This window comes from Rhincodon typus, chromosome 22 (assembly GCF_021869965.1).
Source record: "Rhincodon typus isolate 14 chromosome 22, sRhiTyp1.1, whole genome shotgun sequence".
NCBI classification, from domain to species: domain Eukaryota; kingdom Metazoa; phylum Chordata; class Chondrichthyes; order Orectolobiformes; family Rhincodontidae; genus Rhincodon; species Rhincodon typus.
The window spans coordinates 3016609-3029593 of NC_063353.1; the positions used below are offsets into that span (position 1 = coordinate 3016609).

The window sequence follows — 12985 nt, forward strand, 5'->3', positions numbered from 1 at the left end:
TGATGCTGCTTGGCCTGCTGTGTTCATCCAGCTCTACACCTTGTTATCTCAGATTCTCTAGCATCTGCAGTTCCTGCTAACACTGTGCGTGGTTATGTGTTTAGGATTTTACATTACTTCCTTAGGCTTTGTGAAAGAATTGAATATTTAAGCAGCTGTTCAATCACAGGATACCTGGATTGATTTATGTTACGCAGTGTTGTATTGTCTATAAGGAGTTAGGAGTTCATTATGAGGCAGGATCACCGATTCTATATGGGAGTGTTCCAGTGGGACCACATTCATAGCTGCACTGGAGAGTCAGATCACATAATACTGGCCTAAGCAAGTCTTCTCTAGGCAGTGTGGGAAGTTAGAACTAAAACAAATGCTTTAAGCTTGGAAGCTTAGAGTATGAAAATGACAGTCAGAAAACAATCAGCACTTGTAACAATTATCTAACAGCTTTTAACTTTTCATCATGTTAATCATTTATGAAATCCATTCTTACTGGTATATGGTTAAATTCAGCTCTGTTGAGGTCCCACAGTGTCCCTTGAATCTGACATTGAACATTTGAAGGCAGTTTTGTTGTTCATTGAACACCTAATTAGTGGTAAAGCACTTTGGAATGTTCCGCAGTCATGAAAGTCTCTATATAAATGTAAGTCTGTCTCCCCTTAAAGAAGCCTCTCTACAATTGAGGTTGAATAGTCAAACTAATGCTTTACAAAGCTGCTTTAGAAGGAGGGTGTAATTACAGTGTGGCTCACTTATATGGGCAGTTTCCATTATAAATTTAGACATTGGGATTTACAGTGGAAAACAGTTGACAGTATGAAGTAAAACCTCGCAGATAGGTAGTGACACTGACACATGATTTTCAATATACATTCAAAATATCTGAGTTCCTCCCAGTGTCGTTCCCATGTGTTAGTTACAGGCAACTTCCAGAATGCAGACTTTCAATTACAATATTCTTGAATTATGAATGTCATAGATCAATTTTATGATTGCTACAATGTAAATATGAAAAAATAATTGTGAGCAGAGTACTGGGTGTAATGGAAATGAATCATTAATACACTATCAAACTTTGAAATTTACTTGCATTCCCTGCTGTAGAACTAATATGAAGAAATAATTCTCTAAGTCAAAGAACTTTCTCATTGTTTGACTGCTTGTATTCCTCATTATTAAAAACAGAAGGAAATTCTGCAGGATTCCAAACCGTACTATCAGAGGAACATACGCCATAAAATACAAGAGAATTGATATATCAGCTAAAGTACCGTGAAACATGTATTTTAAAATATCTTTGCACCTTTTCTACCAGCTTTGATCAGGTTGCATTGAGTGGCTGGGAATGAATTTGGGAGGTTAATGAGTACAGCACATTAGGGGAGATGGTGGGGTAGTGGTAATGTCACTGGACTAGCAACCCTGAGGCACAGACTAATGCTCTGGGACCTTGGTTCAAATTCCACCAAGGAATTTAAATTCAATGAAAGGACCTGGGAGTCAAATCTAGCAGCAGTAATTGTCACTAAAATCCATCTGGTTCCCTGACATGCTCTAGGGAAGTAAATCAGCTGTCCTTAAACTGTTTTGATCAACATGTGACTCCAGACCATTGATAATTTCCCAGATGACCTTGTGGTATTTGCCACCTCTACCAGTGTGTGGCACTGGGTAAGGGTTGTTTGAGGGAGTTCACTGCCAGCATTTGTCCTTTGTTTAAGCTATGTCTGTAGTGATTAGTGATAGAGGATAGAGCACCATACAGTATCTACAGCAGAAGCCGTGTCTTTAGATAAAAAGGTTCATTGTATGATAGCAATAATGTTCAGGCATAATTGTCAGGATCTTTAAAAGTTCTGTCTAGTTATTTCCATTTGTCTTCCTCAGGCCCTTGCTGCTGATTGACTGATAATCCTTTTCCTTGTTACCAACAGATGTACATTGGAGGGAAGTTGCTGTTTGCTGACCACATTTTTAATGGATACAGTAACAGTGTGAAGGATCTGATGAAGCAGATTACCAAAACGTATGATGACTACGCAAATGGCCGCCACCTACTGTATGACTTCAGGTTCAGGTATTTTATCAAATGTCTTTTTGTCAGCAGAATCGATGTTAACTTCAGTCAGCCAGCCGTTTGGTAATACTCCGATAGCACAGGAATTTCACAAAGGTTTGAAGAGGCAACATAACAAATGCAGTAATTTCTGTAGTTGGCTTAGCAGTTCCTGAAGATGCAGTGATACAGCAATGCTCATGAATGTACTCACTGGCTGTTCCAGTGGACCCAGAGATATTGCAGTGCTCTCTAATGCACACACTGGCTGATGCAGTAGACCCAGTGATATTGCAGTGCTCTCCAATGCGCTCACTGGCTGTTCTTGAGACAGAATTTCTCACTTTAGTTTTTCATCTTGAGTTGGAACTGTTATTTAAGACTTCCCCAGGGAGCAGTGGGAAAACAATCAGCCTTTCCCATTCTTTTCCGCCTACTCACATCCACAGCTCATTTTGGCTGTTCCTGGGCAAAGTCTGACTGTGGGAACTTAAAGAAAAGGGCCTCAGTTTACAAACTTTACGTCAGCGAAGAGAGGGTGGCCTCAATTCTAAACCCCACCCCCTCCCAGAAAGATTGAGGTTTCTGGTAGCTGGAGCAGTCTATATAAATCTAGGTTGACGCCACTTCCTGTCCCTGCTCAACTCCATTTCATGTACTGAGCCAAGCCTTGTGGGAAAGCTGGGAAATGCTGTCAACGCAATGTCAGCACAGCACGGGATGGAATCTGACCCTGAGCAGAACCCAAGATTTCCAAAACCCAATGGTCAGTTTTACACAATAGTGTTTAATCTAATTTACTACCTATCTGCAAGTACATGTGCCATACTAAATTCCCTCTGTCATACCACTGCCCAATAATCAACTCTTCCTCTCTGGCAGACCCTTGGGATTGCTACCAGTCTAATTCGATGGTTTCAGAGATGGCTGATGAGTTCAATGTACAATCTACAGACTTTTTTTATTCACTGATGGGATGTGGGTCTCACAGGCTTTACTGCCCGTCCCTAGCTGCCCTTGGGAAGGTGGTGGTGAGCTGCCTTCTTGAACTGCTGCAGTCTATGTACCGTAGCGCTGTCAGATATGGAGCAGATAGTGGTTGATGGTTGAATAGATAAGGTGTTGGGAGGTTTATGTGTTCCCTCCAATGTCTCCACTTCACCTGTGTGTGTGTTCCTGTTGAATTCTCTCAATGTGTTCAGTATCTTCCTGAACAAGCATCTCCCTTTGAATAGTCACAAGCCAGAGAGTCAGATTCTGTTTCAACCTCTTTGATTTGACTTTGATTTTGATTCGATTTGATTTATTATTGTCACATGTACCTAGGTACAGTGAAAAGTTTTGTCTTGCACACAATACAGGCAGATCATACCATACAAAGTGCATAATAGAACAGAGTGAAGAATACAATTTTAGAGCCGAAGAGAAGGTGCACAATCAGTGAGATCAATATTAGATTTGAAATTTGAGAGGTCCATTCAGAAGTCTAAAAACAGTGGAGGAAGAGGCTGTTCTTGAAACTGTTGGTATGCGTGTTTAAGCTTTTGTATCTTCTGTCCGATGGAAGAATTTGGAAGAAATTATAACTAGGGTAGGAGGGGTCTTTTGATTATGTTGGTTGCTTTCCTGAGGCAGTGGAAAGTGTAGATGGAGTCAATGGATGAAAAACTGGTTTGTATGATGGACTGTACTGTGTTCACAACTCTAGTTTCTTGCAGTTTTGGGAAGAGCAATTGCTATACCAAGTCATGATGCATCCAGGTCAGATGCTTTCTATGGTGCATCTATAAAAATTGGTAAAAATCATTATGGATGTAGGGAGGCGATGGTCTAGTGGTATTGTTGCTAGACTGCTAATCCAGAGACCCAGATAACATTCTGGGGACCCGGGTTTGAATTCCACCACGGCAGATAGTGGAATTTGGAATTCAATAAAAATCTGGAATTAGGAATCTAATGATGAGCATGAATCCGTTGTTGAACAGTATTGTCTTTGCTGATGGGGTAGGGGTGTTTGAAGCAACGTATCTATGTGCTGAACAGTAGACCACTTAGCATTCAGCATTAATGTAACATATTGTTTTAGATTTTTCTGATAACCTGTCCAAAGATCACAGTCCAAAGATGTGCAGGCTAGGTGGATTGGCCATGCTAAGTCACCCATTCAGGGATGTGTAGATTAGGTGGGTTATGCGAGGTGGATCTGGGTGGGATGCTCTGAGGTTCCATGTGGACTTGTTGGGCCGAAGGGCCTGTTTCCACACTGTAGGGATTCTATGATTCTATGATTGTTGGGAAAAACCCTTCTGGTTCACTAATGTCCTTTAGGGAAGGAAACTGCCGTCCTTACCTGGTCTGGCCTACATATGACTCCAGATCCACAGCAATGTGGTTGACTCTGAACTGCCCTCTGGGCAATTAGGGATGGGCAATAAATGCTGCTTAGCCAGTAACACCCTCATCCCCTTAATGAATAAAGAGGATATGTTGAATTTCCTTAGCCTCCTGAGGAAGTAGAGATATTGCTATGCTTTCTTGACCATAGCATTAACGTGGGTGGACCAGGACAGATTGTTGGTGATCATCACTCCCTGGAACTTGACGCTCTTGACCATCTCCACCTCCGCTCCACTGATGTAGACAGGGGCGTATCCTTCACCTTCCTTCCTGAAGCCAATGACCAGCTCTTTCGTTTTGTTGGCATTGAGGGAGAGTTTGTTATCTTTACACCGTGCCACCAAGCATTCTATCTCTTCATGGAGGCTTTGGATATATATCTGAAGTGTTGGTGTTGTCCTCCTGCAGGTACTGAGTTTCATGTCAAGCAGTTTCTTTGGGAATCTGGTGTCACAAACACAACTGACAGGTCTTGCTAGTGGAGCTGGTTTGTACCGATTAACTTGGGAAAGGATGCTGCTGTTAGACTGTGTTTAAACAAAATTTTAAAATCCAGTTATTACCATCATTCAAAAACTATCCAATGCCTTTCACTATGGAAAAATCACAAGGAAAATCTTTTTTGCCCAGAGGTGGTGGGAATCTGGAGTATACTTGGAGGGTAGTTGAGATGGGAAATCTCATAACCTTTACAAAAGATGAGCACTTGAAATGTCAGAACATTCAAGGCTATGGGCCTAGTGCTGGAAAGTGGGACTAGTGTAGTTTTGGCAGTACAGACTTGATGGGCCAAAGGGCTGGTTCTGTACTGTCTGATTCTATGAGAACAATCTAGGTTCTTTAATCTTCCTCCTAACTCAAGTTCCTCATTCCTGGGATGACTCCCGTATATCGACACTGACACCACTTCAATATTTCACATCCTTCCCAAAGTATGGTGCCCAGAATTGGACACTTTATTCCAGTTAAGACAAATGATTCACAATAATTTCCTTCCTTTGTACTCCATGTCTCTGTTTATAAACCTGAAGATCCCATGTGCCTTTTTTTATTGTTAAACAGCCTTCACATTTTGCCCTGTCAAATTCAAAGATTTGTGTAAGTGCTCGTCTGGTACCTCCGCCCCTCATTTTAAACTCATACTGATTGCATATATATTGCACCTCCCCACTCTTCCTTTCAGAACAAATGCTTAATTTCACCACTACATGCTCTTGAAGTCTGTTAATATCCATAGCAAAATCAGGATATTTGTTCAGCCCCTTTAACATTTAAAAGCCCTGACTGGAAGAAAGCCAACAAGAATGGTTCAAGAAAGTATTAGGGCACTTGTAGCCGTAGTGTCGCTACCCCTGGACTGGGAGGCCTGGGTTCAAGTCCTACGTGCTCCAGAGATGTGTAGTAACATCTCGGAACAGATCGATTAGAAAAAAATTGGTAAAAAGTTCAGGCAGATGACCAGAAACCTGGCCAAAAAGGGATTATTAAGGACATGAAGGAAGAAAGTAGAACAGAAATGAGAGAGGCTGGAAGATTTTGAGAGGGAATTCTAGAATTTCAGGTCCCTGTAGATGAAGGCACAATAACCATTGGTGACTAAAGACTGAGATGCACCAATTTCTCAGTCATTGTGGTATTCTGTTTGTGCAATTCTATCAAAATGTTAGTCAAATTTTGTTAACCATGGAGGACTTTGCTTGAATCATTTGTGGTGCTGTATCCTGAATTATTCCAGAGTTAAATGAGTACAATGGCTACATCATGAAGAGGTTCCTTTCCACAGTGAGAAACTGTTCCAGATTAGAATCATAGAATCTTTACAGTGTGGAAACAGGCCATCCAGCCCATCAAGTCAGCACTGAACCTCTGAAGAGCATCCCAGTCAGACCCACCCTCCCTACCCTATCTCTGTAACCCTGATATCCCATGGCTAATCCACCTAGCCTGCACATCCCTGGAGGATTGGGCAATTTAGCATGGCCATTCCACCTAACTTGGACTTATTTGGGCTTGGTTTCTGTTTGCCCAGTTTGGGGAATTTCCCTGCCCTGTAATAGTCTATAATGTACCACAACTAAGAAACAATCACTGTGGCTCAACAGTAAAAGTCAATCAACTCTTGACAGCTCCATGACCATGTTCTTAATGTTGTGTCACTATTGAATGCTCATAAAGTTACTGGTGCTCAGAGTATCACTTCTACCAGCCTTTGAGATAATAGTAAATGCAGAAGTGTCAAGTCCCGGATGATTCTGGGTGGAGTTCAGAGGAAGACAAAACAGGAACAAAGCAAAGTTCCAATCCAGACACTAAGAAGGAACTTGGGATTGATCCAACTGAAGAACACTGGAAAAATAGTTTAGAGTTTGTACAGTATTGACCAGACAACCAATCGAGATAAATGTCTCAGGTAGAAGCAAAGAAGGGGAAAGGGCAAAACAGGAATAAATCAAAAACAAAAAGAAGAACTCGGGGACACAGTTTGAAAATTAGAGATCTCCCATTTGAATTAGAGATGAGGAGAAATAGCTTCTCCGAGGGTCTTGAGTCTGTGGAATGCTCTTCCTCAGAGAGACGATATTATTGAATAGTTTTAAAGTTCTTTTTTCTCTATTCATTTGTGGGATGTGGGCGTTGCTGGCTGGCCAGCATTTATTGCCCATCCCTAGTTGCCCTTGAGAAGGTGCTGGTGAGCTGCCTTCTTGAACCGCTGCAGTCTTCCTGCTGTGGGTTGACCCACAATGCCATTAGGAAGGGAATTCCAGGATTTTGACCCAGCGACAGTGAAGGAACGGTGATATACTTCCAAGTCAGGGAGTCACATTTTTAACAAGGGAGTCAAAGGGTTTCAGGTAATATGGAGTCAAGGACAAAATCAGGGCAGCCTTGACCATGTCAAATGGTGGAGAAGGTTACAGGGGTCAAATGGCCTAATTCTGCTCCTAATACAAACGTAACTCAGCAGAGAGGGAGGAGGACCTATTTAGCAGAAGGTTAGATATTGGAGAGTACACATCATCAAGATCTCTAACACAAGGGACGGTCACACAGTCACTGACAGTACAACACAGTCCATGTCTCCTATTGATTACTTCCAACGTGGTTTATTTAAAAAAGAGATTGGCTGAGAAGGTAGGCACGGTCACCTCCAGCAGCACCGAGCTTCTTGGGTACTGTCCTGGAGCATCAGCATAGATTCTGTGAGGCCAGGCCTGGAAACTGAACCAGCTCAGGGGTGAGACAACAAGGTGCAGGGCTGGATGAACACAGCAGGCCAAGCAGCATCATAGGAGCAGAGAGGCTGACGTTTCGGGCCTAGACCCTTCATCAGAAAAGGGGGAGGGGAAGGGGGTTTTGAAATAAATAGGGAGAGAGTGGGAGGCGGATTGTCACTTGATTGAGGCACAGTTGATCCTCTCTAATACACTATCTATGAAGAAACTGTTGTGTGATATACTGTGAAACTGCCATTAAGTGGATGAAATAAACAATCTATAAATTACGTGACTGGTCAGAATTGCTGCCAGTTTGTTAAGGTTAACTTTTATGTGGGTGTTGCTATATAATGAATCAGGCTTCTGTTTTCCCACTGCTGATGATAACTAAATATTTTGATGCTTACGTTGGTGTTTAAAAACCCTTCTGTAATTTCTTTTCACTTAACAAAGTATAATATGTCATATAGCAGTAACTAGATGTCCAATCATTCTTAAATCCACTGTGGAAGATGACAGTTTATTGTAAGATCTGGCACGACTTTTCAAAGACTTGCTGAATCAAATCATTAATCTGAAACATGTTATCGACAAGTCTTATTTCCTTTCCCCAGTTCCGTTGGACCTGCGTTGCCAAGTACCACACAGGATGACACATCGCTGCAACGTCAGTCTGATCAGAGTGCAAGACCCAAATCAGAAACCTCTATTAAGCCAGCCATATGCATCTTTCAGTCTGCTAACAGGTAAAAAGCGTGGATTCTGGATGCCATGGAAATGGGAATGGGGGTGGGTGCCCACTATGCAAACATATCAGCTGTTACAGTACTGAGGCAAAGTCTCAGCCTTTGTTCCTGGTATCCCGAGTTACATAATCTTGAGCCAGTAAAGTGACGATGGGTTTAATTTAATTAACCAAGAGAAAGGTAGTGTAGTTTTCTGACTGCTGTACATCTAATGACTTACATCTTAGATGAACAATAACACCAGAATTGGACAGCCGGGGAGAGACCATTCAGCCCATTTTGCCCTTACCAACACATTGCTATTACAGCCCAATCACTGAATCAATCATTGTCCACTCTTCTTGTGATCTTGCTTTTTTTGTTTCAAATATTTGCCCAACATTTCCTTAGAAAGGTGAATGGTCTCTGCCTGATCACTTTCAGCAACAGTTCCCAGGTGCACGAAACCTGTTCAAGAAGACTTTAACTCCTGATGGACTCACAGTCACTATCATAACCTGATGCCCCTGTGGTAATGAGATCCCAACTGCATTTCATAGAATCCCTACAGTGTGGAAACAGGCCCTTTGGCCCAACAAGTCCACACCGACCCTCCGAGCATCCCACCCAGACCCCTTTCCCTATAACCCACCTAATCCACACATCCCTGAACACTACAGGCAATTTAGCATGGCCAATCCACCCAGCCTGCACATCTTTGGACTATGAGAGGAAACCGGAGCAGCTGGAGGAAAATTTCCTACACACTCAGTCTGAATCATTGTAATGTACGTGTTCATTTTTCTCGGCACTTACTGTGCTCCTTGGGAAACAAATCCAATATCTCACAAAGCTGTCTTCCTCCTGGTATTATCATCTTGTAATTTTTTTTTTACTTTCTCATTAGCTTCAATGCTTTTTCTACAGTCACACGCCCTAAAATCCTTCATGGTGGTCTAACTTAAACTTTGCATTAATTTCTGAATATTTATATTTTTGTACATTCCCCCCATTTTATTAAAACTTGCCGCCTTGTCATTTTGATGGTTGTCACAATTTGGGAGGGTTTAGACTGCCCATACCTGGCTGTTGAAAATCAACAGTGCTCCTTGTCCAGACCCTACAATGATGCTGACTCCCTCGTCCATTTGCTCATCGTTTGCCTTCCCAGTTGGCATGTTCCTGTGGGAGTGTTTATCAGTTTTGCCAGTTCAATAGCCTGTCCTCACTCTATAGGCAGGTGGGGATTCGCTGTAAGCAAATCTGGAGATGGACCAGTGATTCCAATGGGTGTCAATGTCTATGGGATAGGGAAGGAGGGGGAAAGTGGGAGGGTAGGTGATTACAGAAATAGCAGCACTCCCCACAGTCCAAACCCTTTATAAACACTTAACTGTCCCCATCAATGCCCAGCAAGTCAGACCAGTATCTGTGCTGTGAGGAACCAGCAGCAAGAGTGGAGGACGGGCAGAAAATAGGAGAATGCAGTCATGTCCCAGAATCAGATGCAATCTTTCTTTTCTTTTCCAGGGCTGTAACCATCCAGGATTTCATCGCTTTTAGCTTGACCCAGAGAAACATTTGTTGCGATGCAGAGAGAATTCCAGCGGAAACAATGGAAAGCATGCTGGAAAGCTGTTTCCGAAGACCCAACTGAGAGCTGTCTGAGGCATAAGCAGAGAGCTATTGCTTGTACATTGTAGATAGAAAATGTCAGCTAGTGTACTTTCTACAGTTCCTACCTGATAACGATCACTGTTAAACTGTTGTTAGTTCTGACCAAATATAGCAGGAAGAAACGGTTGTGCTGCTCAAGAGTTCCATGTTATCCTTAATCTTAGCCATCAAACATTTTTAAGATTACCACAATCACATTCAAAACTCAGGATCTGAGGGGGCAGAAGATGTTGCATTTCCTGAGAAGAATGCCTCAGATTGATCAGTAAAGGCACATTACCCCAGGGATCACCACTAACAACACATTCACTGAGGAGCCATCACTAAAGTCACATTTGCCCAGGAACCATCATTTGATACACATTCACTGAGGGACCATCACGAAATGCACGTTCGCTGAGGGACTGTTAATGAACATACATTCACCCAATGTCCATCACTGAAGACATATTTGGATTTCCACAGCTGCGATTCCATATATTTTGGCTATTGGCACAAACCATCAGTTGACATTCCAGGACTCAGTGCTCCAGTCTGTTTCATGAATGCGTATACCATTTCATTCTACATTAACAAAAGCCAAATCCCTCCCACATTCCTAATGAAATCTGCTTTAATCTAATGTTCCCTAAACCAGTCCTGGAACACAGCTATGCTTCCACTATTCGGTCCAGACTCCTCACCAAAGCAGTGAAACCACGTTGTGCAAAGGCACAGATTTTTTTCTAATTCACCTGTGGGATGTAGGCATTGCTGGCTGGGTCAGCATTTATTGCCTGCCCCTAGTTACCCTTAAGTAGGAGGTGGTGAGCTGCCTTCTTGAACCGCTGCAGTCCATGCGCGTGCTGTAGGTTGACCTACAATGTCCCTAGGGAGGGAATTCCAGGAATTTGACCCAGCAACGCTGAAGGAACAGTGATGTATTTCCAAGTCAGGATGGTGAGTGACGTGGAGGGGAACTTGCAGGTGGTAATTCATCTACATTTGTATCTGGAGTTAATACTGAGGACTCCCAGCACAATTCCCTCCCAACTGAATACCACTGTGCTGCCACCTCTGCTGAGTCTGCCCTGCCGGTGGGATAGGGAAATGTGTTGGTCATGTCTGGGACATTGTCTGTAAGGTATGAGATGTAAGTATGACTATTTCAGGCTGTTGCTTGACTAGTCTGTGAGACAGCTCTCACAATTTTGGCACCAGCCTCCAGGTATTAGTAAGGAGGACTTTTGCAGGGTTGACAGGGCTGTTTCTGCCATTAACTTTTCCATTGTCTAGGTCAATGCCAGATGATCCATCTGGTTCATTTTTTTGTTGAGATTTTGTAGTGATTGATACAACTGAGTGGCTTTCTGGGCTATGTCAGAGGGCAGCTGAGAGACAACCACATTGCTGCAGGTCTGGAGTCACATGTAGGCCAGACCAGGTAAGGATGGCAGATTTCCTTCACTATATTAGGAAGCCAGATGAGTTTTTTTTTCTAACAATTGGCAGTGATGTCATAGTCATCATTAGATCCTTAATTCCAGACACTTATTGAATTAAAATTCCACCATCAACTATGGCAGGATTTAAACCCAGGTGTCCAGAACATTAGGTGAGTTTCTGGATTAATAGTCTAGTGATAATGCCACTAGGTCATCGCTTCCCCAGATACTGAGCCTCTTCCATTTTAGTGCCATCTTTGACATTGTCAACCACACTGTCTTCTAGTTTGCCGTCTACATATTCCATTATAAATGCCTTGTCCTCCGATACTATTTGGTAATACTTTCAATTTAGTCTACAATATTCGCTCATCGACATTAGCAGACCAAAGGCAGATTGAGTGGCCACTTTGTGGACAACCTCAGTACAGTTCACCTTGTGACCTTTAATCTCAGGTTACCTGATATTTTAATTTTCCATCTCCTCTACTGAGATCCCTTTGTTCTCAGCTTTGTGCAGTTTTCCGGTGAAGCTCAAAGTACAAGACCTCACCTTGAGACTAAGCACCGTACAACCTACCACACTCAACACTGAATTCAACATTTTCAAACTTTTCCACCTCCCCATCTGTTGCCTTTCTCTTTGGTGTTGATTTTACTTTCTCTCACTCTTTTGGACGGTAACTGTTAATTGTTCTGCCATTCACATCTCCTCTAGATATTTCTTCCCTTATTTTTTATTCCTTCCTGATACATGAGAGTGGTTAGGTGGGCCAGCATTTATTGCCTGTCCCTAATTGCCCTGAAGAAGGTTGTGATGAACTCTCTTGCTCTATTACCACTCTCACTGGTCTTGCACCATTAACCATTAAAAAAAAAATTAATCTCTCAATGTTCCTTTTACAACTGTCATTGCCTTCCTCTGATTTAAAACCTGTTAAATCCCTAACTCTTCTCTAACTGTCAATTCTGTTTCTGTCTCTCCACAGAGACCTGCAGAGTTTCTCCAGCACTATGTTTTTATTTCAGATTTCCAGCATCAGCAGTATTTTGCTTCTGCATCAGCCTTGGCCTCATCCTGTGTATTAATAACACACTAACCCTTGGCAATGTTTGAAAGAAGCACATAGAAGGGAAGGAAGGAATTTGCATTCACCATGACCGTGGGCCACAAAGACTGAGTTCCACCTGTGTAACATCATCCAATTCTAACCTCCCTCAGTTCCTTTGCTGCTAAAACCCTCATCAATGTTTTTGTTACCCCTAAACTTGACTATTCAAATACTGTGGAGTCCTATCTTCCAGCCTCTAGCATCTTGAAGCCATTTGAAACCCTACTGCCCAAATCCTAACTCTCACTAAATCCTGTACACTTGTAACCTTGCTGGCTGACATTGGGTCCCAGTTAAGCAATGCCTCAATTTTAAAACTTTTGTTGTTTTCAAATTCCTCCATGCTCAACCCCTGTCTATTTCTATAACCTCTTCCAGT

General features: G+C 42.4%; 1 protein-coding gene across 2 annotated transcripts in view; it reads left to right on the top strand.

Annotated features, from left to right (window-relative positions):
• LOC109927265 (uncharacterized protein C3orf20-like) overlaps positions 1-10836 on the top strand; it is a 75614-nt gene extending 64778 nt beyond the window's left edge. For both annotated transcript variants that reach the window (XM_048610502.1, XM_048610503.1), the window contains 3 exons: positions 1935-2077; positions 8283-8414; positions 9924-10836. In XM_048610502.1, coding sequence (XP_048466459.1) covers positions 1935-2077; positions 8283-8414; positions 9924-10050 — 402 coding nt within the window. In that variant the 3' untranslated portion in view covers positions 10051-10836. The remainder of the gene's footprint in view (positions 1-1934; positions 2078-8282; positions 8415-9923) is intronic.
• Positions 10837-12985: the final 2149 nt, after the last annotated feature.